General features: G+C 42.3%; 1 protein-coding gene across 2 annotated transcripts in view; it reads left to right on the top strand.

Annotated features, from left to right (window-relative positions):
• The window catches only part of LOC111866745 (nephrin), a 521,921-nt gene that overhangs the window by 421,501 nt on the left and 86,086 nt on the right, over positions 1 to 14,334 (top strand). For both annotated transcript variants that reach the window (XM_023855971.2, XM_023855970.2), the window contains exon 10: positions 4,648 to 4,947. In XM_023855971.2, the coding sequence (XP_023711739.1) occupies positions 4,648 to 4,947 (300 nt within the window). The remainder of the gene's footprint in view (positions 1 to 4,647; positions 4,948 to 14,334) is intronic.

Genomic DNA, 14,334 nt, shown 5'->3' with positions numbered 1-14,334 from the left:
TTGAGCTGATTGTCTAGATAATGTGGGATCCTCAACGTCTCACAACCCTATGGGCCTTCATGGCCTGTTACAGGGATAGCTTTACTTTACTTAGTTTACTTTTACAGGAGTCTGTGAAGAGAGGACTTGATCCGGAGGTAGAGGAATAGCTATTGTTGGAGCCGTTACAAGGAAATGTCTAGTAACAGACTGTGTGCTCAAGTGAACTGTAAAATGCGGGAATACCGATAGTGTTATGGTTATTTGTAGTTATGACCTGTAAGCAGTCAATAAATCTATTCATCAATGCAAACCCTTCTATAGTCACACATGCTATTGAGAGTATTTAAAAATATATATCTTGTGAAGCTGCTTACATAATTTGAACATTCTGTACTGCTACTAGTCCATACTTTTATTTCTTCAAAATATTCTTCTCAGCAGTTTTTTTCTGAAACGACCTCATTCCANGACAGTATTTAAAAATATACATCTTGTGAAGCTGCTTACATAATTTTGAACATTCTGTACTACTACTAGCTCATACTTCTTTTTCTTCAAAATATTCTTCTCAGCAGTTTTTTCTGAAACGACCTCATTCCGTATGTAAAATGATTTACGCAGCTGAAATCTCAGAGTGAGGAAGCCATATCATTACAATAAACTTTTACTCTGACAAAAAATACGTTAGTCTGAGATCAAGCTTTATGTTCCAACAGTCTATTATACATCGACCCATTCCACTGTTGGTTGTTGGAAAGCTGTCCGGCTCAAACTTGAGATAGATGCGAACAAGTTAGCTGGTTGAGTTATCTATCTAGAACTTGTTACGTAGAGTGGAAATGTTACCTTATAACTTGAAAGCCATTCACAGATATCGCTGAGAACAGAGAGAAATGTCTGACGAGAATAATTGAAGGCACGACAACTTTGTGTGTCCCCTCGTGTCCATCTCTGTAGACCGTTACCGATTCTGAATGATGTCTTTTGCATGCAGCATGTTCAGAGCTTCCAGGGGACAAAATCTATAGTAATGCATCAGAGTGAAGAGGACACTATAAGCTGATTACATTAATGGCCACATCTACAGAGCTGTGGGACAACATTCAAAGCCAGACCAAGCAAAGCGTTACTTTCACTTCCATGTAGAAGCCCTGTGGTCAACTCATGGTTTTCACTCACACCGATATATACGTAAGACTATGACTTGGACAACTGCTTAAAGTTGTTCTTGTTCTTGTGCTTGTTGTTTATGTATAGAGAGACCAAAGGGAGCCGTCGGCAATGGAAGGCAATTAGTTGTGGCCAGAGAATAATCCAAGGAAGACGTGGTTGGGGTTGCTTTGCGAAAACTTCCTTTCAGCCTGCGCACGTGCAGTTTTCTATCCTCTCACATGCTGTTAGCTTCTCCAGGATTTCATTAATATACTCTAACTGTTGCTTCCCCACAGTTTCGTAATGTGCCTCGCCAAGTTACATCTTGTATGGCAACATAATAAGCTTCGTATAAACTCCTAGTTTTGCCTCTTTCAGTTTAAATAGAAAATATTTTGATCTGTACTGAGGCCACAGAAAGAAGTCCCTTGGATGGTAAGGACCCGTCCTCTTCTCAGCCTCTTGTTGTACCTCCTCCAACACTGGCCACTCTATGCCAACCAGCCCAAAGGACTTGTCGAAGCAAAACTTCTCTCTATAATCTGTTCGTAATTTATGTAAACAAATGATTGATGATAGAAAACGTATTTTTCGCTTCTTATTTGTTTAAGGATATATTTGAGATACTTAAAAATGGCATAAAAGGATAAAAATTATACAGATCTTTCGTTCTTCTATTCTGAAATCCCTAAAAATAAGTTTGGACTTAATTAACTAACCCGTTCAAAAGTTATTGCACTTTTAATTTTCAATAAATGTATTTAGTGCACGTGCTCTTATATAAGTTTGTCACATCGTACCTTACAGCAGATGAAAGACAGAAAAAAAATTGTACCATAAATTTTAAAATGTTTACACTTATATAATTTCCGCCTTTGGGAACAATGTTACAAAATTACACACTCATATATATATATATTCACTACACCGTTCAGAAAAGAATAATAAAAATATATTGAAACTTTGACTTTTACTTGATTTCCAAGCTATTCACTGTAGTAGTGCTGCAACGTTGGAAACAGTTGTAAAGTAGCGCAGCAGAAAATGTAGCGAATTTCTTCTTCTCTCTTCACTTTTCTGTTGAGAGAGTCTTCTCTCATTGTTCTTCCTTTCCAAATACAAGTTGCTTTCGTCATTGTGAGGCGTGAAACACAGAATGTAACAAAGATAAATGCAGCTATAATTAACCTATAACTCAAAGGCCGTGCCATAGCTCAAGCGGTTAGTCGCTGGCTTCCCACCGCGGCGGCCCGGGTTCGATCCCGGGTTTGGTCAAGTGCGATTTGCGGTGGACAAAGTGGCGCTGGGGCAGGTTTCCCCTGCCAATCTTCATTCCACCAATTGCTCCACAATCACCCTCACCTATCATCTGGGGCTGGTGCAATAGGCCAGACGTGGCCGCAGTACAAGGGACTTAGTGCCACCCAACTAGCAATAAAAACCCTATAACTGCACAACGCGTCAACTAAAGCTTCAGTTGCTATGCTGGTCCGCTCATGTGGGACCACTGAACTGCGCAACGCAACGGAAAACTACAGTGTGATCAAATTTATTCTTCTCAAAGCGTATTTCAGTAATCGAAGTGAATAAAATTAAATTCATAGTTTTCATTGACGCATTGCTAGGAAACGTCTCGGAATGCACGTTCCGACCAACGTGTGACCAACAATGGAAGGGCATCTATTGCTGGGTAACGGACTTGTAAACACATTTCCTAGGTTACGCAGTCAACAGTGGGGCAGTGCTACGTTTCGCAGCAGCGGACGAAAGTACAATTCATAGCTAGGTGTTAGACAAATCATCCCCTAGGATACGCGTAATCAACAATAAGCGACCCTGCAGAGCACATTGAGTTTGAGAGACCCGTGTGGAGGCGGGGTCGAATACCTCCACCGTGACCTTGCGAGTCGTAGGAGGCGAAGAAAACGGAAGTGTCAAATCTGAGACAGTAAAATATTGCCGCGAGTCCCAAGGGACTCGGACCCGAGAAAGACTGCGCTGGCCAGAACCAGCAGCATATACAAAAGACAGACCTGTCCTCTCGTCAGAGAGGGCGCCCCACAAAAACAAGACCGTAACTGTCAAACATAAATAAATACCTGGTCATGAGCCCCAGATGATGCTCGACAGCAAGACTTACTGACTGACTGACCGTCAGATGCAATGTGACTTTGACTTTGACTTTGACATTGAGTCAATCCAGTGTGGAGGCAGGGAAGAATACCTCCACCATTGCCCTGCGAATCCTAGGAGGCGACGAAAAGGGAAGTCTCGAATCCGAGTCCCACGGGATTCGGACCCGAGAATGACTGCCCTGGGGAGAGCCAGCAGCAATTGTAAACGACAGACTCGTCCTCTCCTCAGAGAGAGCGCCCCACATCAAGAAACCCGCAACGGTCTGACAATAATAAAGATATGGGCGTGAGCCCCAGATTGGTGTTTTATGCCAAGACAGATTGGCCGACTGACCGTCGGTCGTAACGTAGGACTCAGACTCAATAGCAGAACCAAGAGAACTGGAATACAACGGAGACCACGAGAATGAAAATTGAGTCAGTTGTCGCTAGGAGAGAGCCAAAGGACGTTAGTAGATGAAGAAGCATTAGAATTCGCACAGTGAGCCCTTATTGTGTGATTAGAAAATTTAGTCACAGTGAGACGGTTTTTATTGCGTTTCAAGGATACGACTAGTAAAGACTGAGAACCCTAATACGTGTATAACGGTGAACTGTAAATTGTGTAAATCAGCGACAGCGCCGTATTGCCTGTAGTCCCGAGTTCATTGTATAAGGCGTTAATAAATCCAGTCATCCAATTCAGAACCCGTATTCTTCGGGGAACCCCGGACACGAGTAAATATATTTACCATAGTACTTTAAAGGGTTGATATGGAACTGACGTATGTTTTGGATGCCGACATGGGAAGGTGTTTATTTTCTTATTTTGATATATTTTGCATGCAGTGGATTAATTCAGCACTGAACATGTTAAGTTAGTAAAGTCGGCTTGATGTGAGTTACCCTTTGAACTCCTGTTTGTTTACAACCTCTTCCTAAACGTTTCGAATGGAATTTTAATCGTGATACTTTTAAAAACGTTAAGAGTATGACATGGACANCCGGAAATGAGTCATAAAAGTAATCCGGGTTCTTTATTGCCACAACTTTTACATGTAAAATGTACCGCACTGTAGCTAAACTGAACTTCTTACTAATTTGCGTATAATATACCACGGTAACTGCAGATAACTGCTCACAGTTTGTCCACCAACGCAACATGAAATCAGATTAGTCTATTAGTAGCTCTTTGATTGGTTCATACAAAAATGATAGTTGTATTGTGATTGGTACGTATGAGCGACTATTTCAGCAGCTGAATATAGAGGGCAGTACTGATATGCGGAAGTGACGACTGCATATTTTTGCATTTCTGCTGTACCATTTGCCACTCCTTGTCGAGTATTGTTCAGCTAGTACAATGAACGTCTGCAGTGTCCAACTTCCTATGTTCCAGACGCTCCGACATGTCGCCAGGAGCGCATTCTTGTGGTGGGAGCTTCGCGCGCCGAGAGCCTGGATATTGCCTGTGAGGTGGAGACTGACCCTCCCGCTCGGAGCTTCAAGTGGAAGTTCAACAATTCAGGGGAGACCCTAGAGGTCTCGCCGGAGAGGTTCGCCGCAACCAGCAACGGCACCATGAGTGTCCTGAGGTACACTCCTGTATCGGAACTGGATTACGGCACTCTGTCCTGCTGGGCTCAGAACGCCATCGGTACCCAGACTTCTCCCTGTGTCTTTCAGGTAGTTGCTGCAGGTAAAATTTCCGCCGCGACGGCACTGTTCACTGCTTTTATTCTGTCTATGTAAAGTGGGGAAGGCGCCGCAGACAGCAATGAAGCTCTTTGTAATTTCAGACCCCAGAATATTAAGGAAATTCGGGTAATGTTTCCTACCATTCAGTCCAGAAACTTTTGTCTTCTCGTCTGCTGTCTAAAAACGTAAAAATTAGAATATACAAGAAGAAAGCAGTCTTCTGGGGCACCGTGTATATGTGGTGTTAACCGACGTTTCGGAGGAACGTATCGCCTCCATCTTCAGGGTAGGAGAAAAATATAAGAAATCCGCAAGCGAAGAGACCGTGAGAACCGGTAAAAGCGGTCTGCGGATTTCTTATATTTTTCTTCTACCCTGAAGATGGAGGCGATACGTTCCTCCGAAACGTCGGTTAACACTGCATATACACGGTGCCAAATCCGAGAAGACTGCTTTCTTCATAGTCACCGCCGTGAAAGCCTCAAATCTTACATAGAATATACAAACCTGTAATTTTGCATGGGTGTGAAATTTGGTCTCTGACGTTAAGGGGAGAACACAGACTGTGAGAGTGTGGGTGGTTAGGTTTCTAGGTTTAGATCTATTTGAATTTTACAGCTACGAACAGAAACTATGTATGGTCTGCTGATTCAGGCTGTCCAGAAAAGGGTAAATAATCTTTTAACCCATAATTAAAGAGTGGAACTATTTGTACCATCTGCCTTAGACTTGTGAAAATCGGATTTTTTCCAAGGCATGTATGCATATGTTCGCTGCTATTTTCACAATGAACTGCTGAGCATAACAGAGTCTTATTTCTAGGATGATCCTATGGGTTTTCTTGAATATAATACGTAAATATTTGAATATTATAGTTGGTGGTGTATATTTATAGATAGTGTATCATGAAGATGAACCTATCAAAATTGAGATATTATTCATCTGGAGTGTTTTAACTTACGTTATAATTGAATATGTCCACGTCATTCGAAAGATATCAAATTATACTCTTTTACTTAAAGTTTTAAACTGAAAATATTATTTGAGGTTATGTACACAATTCAAGAATCATTATCATAGTGCCCTTATAAACATGTCTTTTTGTCTTGTATACAATCAGATTATGAAACGGGAAGATTGATATCTATAATGAATACATATTTACAGACCTTCAAGAAGTTACATAGTTTAGGTTTTGGCTGGTGTTTATGTGTCCAAAAGCCTAGCTGCTACTATTTTAGTTTTCTATTACGCTCGAACTGTACCTGCACAGCTTTCCAAGCTGTAGACCCGTCCTCCATTTTATGCATCCACTGTCCCTACCGTTACCGTAGTCCTGCCACATCGACCGTGTGCAGAAGAAGGCAGTTGTAACTCTGAATAAAACATAACGTTCATTCCTATTGGCTGGCCAAATCTCCCGTACCGTTGAAACCTATTGAGAGATTTGACATGGAAAATAATTTATTTTGTTTGTATTTTAAAATTGAGTGGCTCGTAAAGTAAAGTGAATTTCATATTTTGAACTGAGTCCTAAAAATAAGTTTGTTTGAAACCAGACTAACAGCGTGACAACCCCTAACACAGAACTCTCTGCACACACAGTTGTGAGAAACCCAAATCTCCCTTCAGTTAATCTCTTCGGATTCGAGTGCTGTAGGGATTGTATCTGACAGAAGGCCGGGAAAGACTACCCTTAAATTCCTTCCCAGGCCGCCTGAAGTATCCATCTGTATGCGTGGTAGTTTAAGGCAATCAGAGGTGACTTCGCAATCAAACTGGGCTTTAAGGCCGTAAACGACCTCTTTTTGTATAAATTCCATAGTTTCGGAGCATTTTGTTCGTCCCGTTTACAAATTTCCAATGCCTCTGAATATCTACGAATGTCCCTTTGTATGTATAAGAAATAATTTAACATCCGCTCCGTGCCATTTGCAGCGAGTTAACAGGATCACCGTTAGAGGCGCCATTTGGCAGTTGCAGGTACAAACTGAGAGATTCTCAGCTCGTGAATGTTACGCTTATAGGGCGATAGCCATAGGTGCGTGTGTTTTCGCATGGACCTTACTGTATATCATAGAAGACTACTTATAATGGATTAACTATATATATGTGCAATTATTCTTATCTCTTGTCAGATGGCCTCGATATGTACACTAAGAAATATAAAAGGGCTGGACAAGGAAGACTGAAAAAGGAGTGTAGCAGATAAAGGAAGTTTATAACAGGCTTACAGTCTAATTTTAGACAGATGTAAAATATCCTCTTAAATGGTATTTTTGAGGGCAAAACAGTGACTGTAGACTTTAACGTGTGCCCATTAGTACCGTTACATATTGCAGCATACGTTTGACAGCTTGACACACAGAACATTAATAGTATGTAAGACTTATCTTTGATTTGAACTTCATTAGCTGCAAACGTAAGGCGATCTCTGCGCCGTTAAAGTTTCTTCGCAAGGTTAGGTTACATTTTAATCAGGTTTAATAAAGTTCCTTTCTCAAAGTTTTGGTGTGGAGGAAAAACGCAGACAGCTGACATATATTGTTCTTGACACAGCTTTAGTCATTTGAACGAAAGCCACTTGGCTGTACCGTGTTGCTCATGACTCGGCAAACACTGCAGGGTTCCTAAGGATCAAAAATGTCCTTGTTCTGCTCTCCATCGCGATCTCTAAGCAAGTCAGTAATACAAGGAAGAAGGACAAAAGAAACAAAAAATGGTGGAAGGAAAGTAAATATACGAAGAAAGGAATGTTTTGTTGTGCTGGCCACAAAAGCCACAAAGTAACACACAACAGGATGCAGACACCATTAACCTCCCAGAGTTCTTAAGTAAAATGTAGGTCTCTCTCTAAGGCCCTCCATACACACACAGTTTGGCCTTCCGATCGACCTTACCTGTGACAGTTTAGCCCCTCCCTTTCCTCCCCATACACGCGCAGATAAAGCGGCAGGCTTCATGCCACAGTCACGGTCTTCCAGCCTATAATGTTGAGTCACACACGTCACGTGCTACGGTCATGCAGGTGGAACTGACGGACTGACAGGTTTCCCACAGGCCAACAGTCCAAACGATTGGCCGGCCGGCCGCACCACACACGTCAGTTTTGCCTTTCAGTCTTCAACTGTGCAGGCCGCACTGGAGGCCAAACTGTGTGTGTATGGGGGCCCTAAGTCGCAACAGAATTCAATTGGAACAGTGAGATGATCTTCAGTGGACGCCACTGGGCGCACCTTTTGTGGAACAACCGTTCATTTATTCATTCATCACTGGCTCTACAGCCCTTTGTTGGGCCCCGGCTGCATTTGAAGTTTCTTGATCTACACACAGTCGGTAGGACTCCTTGGACTGGGGATAAGCCCGTCGCAAGGCCTCTGTGTATACACAGAACAGCACAAACACAAAATTAACGCACATAGATTTCAAAGCTTTGAGTAAGATTCGAACCCACGATCCCAGCGTTCAAGTTGGCGAAGATAGTTCATGCCTTAGACCGCGCGGCCAGTGTGACCGGCTTGTGGGACTAGTATGTGAGGGCGATAACCGATGGCGCCGCCATCGTTGATTGATTGTAATATTACGAGTAACGCATTTATATAGACCGATCGTCGAATAATCTTTTCGCCTGTGCCCGCAGACACGCGAATTTGCTCGTGGGCATTGCTAGTTAATAAACATGTAAAGTGTTCGCTCTGCTCACAGCTGCCTTTGTCTATGGAAGAGAATGCAGTTTTTATTATGAATTGGAAATATATACTTTCAGGATTATGACTGAACAATATATTTTTAAGGCGAATACTAGTATTGACAGCTTCCTGTATTTACATAAAGAATTATAGCATTGATCCCAGGTTCAAAGCGATTAAGCACATGAAGAATAAGCTTTTGAATTGAATCCCATAGGCACAGAACGGTACACGGCCATTTGTTGATAAATTTTCATTTTAATATTTTACTTTTAAATACTGCAGAGACGATCAGTACAAACTGAAATGGATGCGTTTTTCCATCCATCAACGCGCAGGCTACAGCGAGTAATTCAGAAATGACACGTCTGCACAATTAAGAGAAAATACAAAAAAGTTTTTCTTCATCTGCACTAAAGTGAATAACGTTGTATGTAGGGATTGATTTGTTTGTTACCTTATGCACTAATTATTCATAATTTTTGTCTGTTTCGTGGCTCCATTATCAGTTGATACAGGCCTGTCTGTGTGCATGTATATATGTAAAAGCGGGCATGCAGTAGCGTAGTTCATTGAGACTCTGTTCTACAAGTCGCAAGGTAGAGGGTTCGATTCTCGATGAGATAATTGGATTTTTCAATTTATCTAATCCTCCGCGCCGCACTGTGACCCCGGGGTCCACTCAGTCTCTAACAGGAATGAATATCAGGAATTTTTCTGACAGGTGGGGGTAAAGGACGCAGCCGCGTATGGCTGACAACCTCACCGCCATCTGTGAGCCGATTGTCTAGAAAATGTAGGAACCTTGACGTCTCACAATCCTCCACGGCCTGTTACAGGGATAGCTTTACCTTTTCTCATACGTAAAAGTTGTCTTTAATGTTTATTATATTTCCTTTTAACCATGTCCGGATGAAAGGTATCCAAAATAAAATAATTATATCTCAGAAAGCTTTTATTATACACATTTATGGGTTACACCATTACAAAGGGGAATTATCAAAGTTCTTTTTCTGAGTGTATAACTTTCTCAGTAAATTTCAGTGTGGGCTCCCTTGGTGCCACGACAAACATCCAAACGATATTCGACCTCGTTCCACGTTGCTTGAAGCATATTTGGTGTTACCTGCGTCCCTCATGCTGGCTTTCAGGTGTTGAAGGTCTTTGATCTCAACCTGGTAGTCAATATTCTTCGTATAACCCCACAAAAAGTAATCCAATGGGCTTAAATCTGGCGACCTAGGAGGCCAAGCGATTGGTCCACCTCTGCCGATGTCTCCCAGCCATCCTCTATCTAGGTGATTCCTAATGTGGCGGCGTACATGAAGGCGTATGGGGGAGTGGATGAATAGATCCACATCTTCTTGACCTCGGAATTATCTGGAAGTGAGTGATCAGCTTCACGCCTCGTCCGCTTTATCCCCGGGGAAATAGCTCCCGGTATCCATTGAATAGGAGGTTGGGTGGACCCCAGTGCCGGTCTGGACAATGTGGAGGAGAGAAAATTATTGCCCCTACCGGGACTCTAACACCGACCCTTCGGTCATCCAGTCCGTAGCTGGTCGCTATAACGACTATGCTATCCCGGTTCACAACGGTAACTGTATATAGTAATAATAAAAAGAAAAAAAAAGTACTTCAATCCATCAGTGACAAGCAGATCAACAAAGTAAACAGAACCCAGACAAGATTTAATTTAAAATGAAGGCAGTATAAATGTTTGTAACATTTTATTATATTAACAAGCCAGTGAATCAGCTTGAAGTATGTTGCTATCTTGCTACCTTCTTCACGTTGGTTTCTTTCTTGACTTATTCTTCTACCCCGAAGATGGATGCGATAAATTTGTCCGAAATGTCCGTCCACATTACATTATATGCCAGAAGATAAGATCTCTTTGTAAGAACCTCTGTGAGAACCTGAATTGCTATAATTGTTACTTAGTCTTTCAGTAAACTCTGTCATTGCAGGGAGAAGCCAAAGTAAGATGGAGCATAAAGAGGCAGGTTGGTTTCGAACCGAATTGTCTGTTGCTAGGATACCGTCCTGTGTACTGTGCAGCCTCTGTCAGTACAGCAATTACACAACGCCGCCTGATATGCATCAGCTACCATTCATTCATAAATGATACGTCACGCTATAATGACTATTCTGAAACGCCACCCGTCCTCCCTCCACGTCCCATCTAACATTGACTTGGAACGTCCTATATAATACTATATATAACCCTCCACTATTCTGCAATCCACAGCATCCATCATCTCCCCGGTTGCATGTCCGTCTGTGGCAGTCGCTACTTGACTATCCAAGTGACTGAAATTTCTAATGTTGCTACAACAACTGCTTTTATTTTTGAGGTTATTGATTCATAGTCACCTCCGTGAAAACCTCAAATATTCAAATTGAGCTTAGAGAACGTGGAAGTATTCACCTATCTCAGGATACCAGTGGTAGGCTGTTATGAATATAGTAATGGATTTCCTAGTCGCATAAAATGCTAGAAATTTTTGAGTGGCTTAGCAGCTGTTGGTTTCGCAAGAAGCACTCGACTCCATGGAGTCCCTTATGCTGATATTTAAAANTTGAGTGGCTGAGTAACTGTCCCTTATGCTGATATTTTAAAAAAAATCTATCATTAATAAGTGCAAAATAATGATTTATTCATATAAGTGGGCGCAGCAGATTTTATGCTCATGCAAGGGCCCACAACAAATATTTTTCCCGTGATTGTGGCCTCAGCAAATTCGTGCTTAAGGTCCACTGCGCTGAAGAGCGGCTACAGCTTTTCCCCGCAATCCGTAACTGTGACGTCACTACGTGATACTATCAGGCCGAAAATGAGTGGTCGAGGGGGATCACGCGTAGATGCGGAGAGGGCGGGCACTTGATGGTCTGGGGTTTATACGTATTAATTTAAGGCCCATTAAAAGCAGCACAAGTACGGGACTGAGCCCGTTGCTCTAATCCTCTCCCACGGTTCGAGCTCTGTGATGAAAGAATTTCCTAATTAATATTGTGCGCCTAGTAATTATCTCTCGATCCTCAGGTATTTCTCATATACGCGTTTGGGCCGTTAGAGGGTGTGAGGTTATTTTCCTGAATATGGCACACATACAGAATTATTTATAGAGATGGTCTTCCTAAATTACGGAAATTGGCTCAGTGCCACTATGGCCTTTTTTCGAAAAAATTAAAATGTGGTTCGGATCCACTGTGAAGGGGCCATAATTTGATGATTAGAGTGTTGATATTCGCTAGGCTCCAATCAATGATGTATGAACTCTTTAAATACGGAATATTAATAATTTGCGACTAATCGTTCAGGCGTTAGCGAGGCGCCATCTTGTTGAAACTAAAATGGCTCATGCACACGGAGCTGAGGAATGGAGAGTAACATGGCTGCCCGAAGCTTGCTGAGAGATACAGAAGCAGTAACTGTCCATTCAGGGCCTCCCACATATTCGCTTGTGCAGGTCATGATGCAACGTAACCATTGGTCACAAATTTGTCACGAATGCTTGCAATTGTTAAAGTGCTGGAGGCTTTGTTGCAAATTCACGCCTCTTCTGTCTTTGTACTTCGCACACATTTTCAAATTTCCAGTGCCTCTTCAGAAATTATCTTGCGTTGCTCGAACAACAACCCTTCCGCTGCCATTGTCTTTTACTATCCTGCTGTTCGATAAGGTGGCTGTGGCATTCATGCGACTAGTACCATCTTTTGAGAGAATGTCATACTACACACAATATGTTACACTTCGGTTCAACTTTGAAAATATCCATAGTAAAACTCTGTTAGATTGTGTATGAAAATTTGGGGCACGTCTGTACATACAGACACACATGTAGACAGGTAGCATGCTGAAAACCAATTTAACACATTCAGATGTGCCGAAAAACTATAAATCCACAGGTACTTCTAAATCAATTTGTTCACGTTCACACAACTTTGTCATGCGTACTACGAATGTGAGAATACATAAACTAGTAACTATAGACTACGTGGGATTTCAGCATATCTGAACGAATTGTTGCCTTGTTTACATAATCACTACCATGTTATCCCCTATTACGCTACGCTGGCACCACTTGTAATGGATCACTAGGAGAGATCCAATCTCGCCGGGGCCGTCGTTTATTACCATATCCAACCATTACACAAACTATTGCGGAATTTCTCCACACGGTACTTGCCAACAGACCATTCATTTGATCGATCTGTTTTAATATTATCTCCGGAATTACGCATGGGTAACTAATAAAGGTCTGAATAACAAAGTCTTAGCTTTGGGACTAAACTATCTTTAATTTACAGTATTTACGATTTCAGAGTTCTTGATCCGTCCTGCCATGCGCCTTTCTCTAAGTTGGTACACGTCACGAGTCGAGTTTTTGTTACCATTTTCCGCTAATGATAACACTCCCTGCAGTGACCGTCCTCAGTTGGAGCACCACTTCCTTGTAAGAAAATTCCACGACGCGAGGATCCCACGCAAATATCTATCGTCCATGGCAGCGTCTCGGTAGATAGTTCTTTGTCGTCTCCCTCTTGAGTCAGGCCTTTCAGGTGGTGTTACGTCCTGGGCCCAGATCAATGTTGCTCTGAATAGCGCGAAAACTAGAATCAAACTGACCCAAGGAACCTCCGCAAAAGTTCCCCCAGCTACTGTTGTCCATATCGTGAATCAGCGCTTGTTTTTTGTTCTCGCACAAGCCAATGCAGGCGGCCATTTTGCATGTCTTCTGCATAACAGCCTCTCAGTAGGCAATTTAATTGCTCAGCCCCGTGTTTTTAAATTTCAGGGTGCTCTTAATGCATTCACTGAGCAGCAAAATGCGGAAACACTCTGAAAATAAACTGTGACACACAGGGATCTAAAACTTTGTATATCTTCTGGAGATGTTGTTGTACACTCTTAGAATGTGGTACCTGGTGTCACATTTCCAAGAATGTAGAGGAACATCACATCCTCGACAGTACCACCTCGTTTCAATATATTTTTTAAACGTCCTACATCATCTTATCGGACTACTGTCACTTCTGGCTGCTGGAAATTTCAGCAAAACATTGTCCTTTGTCTTACAGTCTGTACAAAATGGAGGCTCTTTTGCGGGGGGCTCTTTTTGGCCGTAGGACATCTGAAGCTTGCATTGATGATGATGATGCAGTAATAGCTCTTTCCATACTTGAACTTTTGATAATTTCAATTCCCACGAGTAAAGTAAAGGTCACAAATTTCATGAAGGCCAGATATCCCATCCTTACAAACGGTGCATTTTTATAAAAGTGAAGCGAATTAAACAAGGAATTGATACAGAATTTTGGTGGAGGAACGTCTTGGAAAGCGGCCACGTGGAAGACCAAGTATGGATGGGAGGTTAGCATTGAGATGCATGTGCGGAATACGGCTGGCTCGCAGTGACGTCCGTTGGCGAACTTAGATGTTAAACGTTCCGGTTTTCTCAGCCGAGGGTCGCAATAAGGCTTCAGTTTAACGGAATGGCCGGGCGCCTCACGTAAAGTAAGCGAGGCCTTACAATATTTCTCCGCGAAGAGGAAGAAGGAAAACAAACAAATCCCGAGGAAAGGACGCCATTATCCAGGCTTCCTTGCCAGGTCACCAAATGAAAGGAGGTGATCCTTGGGGCTCCTCATTCATACCATTCGGTTCTCTAGATGACACACCTAGGGAGTTTTCA

This window comes from Cryptotermes secundus, unplaced genomic scaffold (assembly GCF_002891405.2).
Source record: "Cryptotermes secundus unplaced genomic scaffold, Csec_1.0 scaffold213, whole genome shotgun sequence".
Taxonomy (NCBI): Eukaryota; Metazoa; Arthropoda; class Insecta; order Blattodea; family Kalotermitidae; genus Cryptotermes; species Cryptotermes secundus.
The sequence above is the reverse complement of the archived record's forward strand: the minus strand, read 5'-3'. Positions and strand labels throughout refer to the sequence as shown.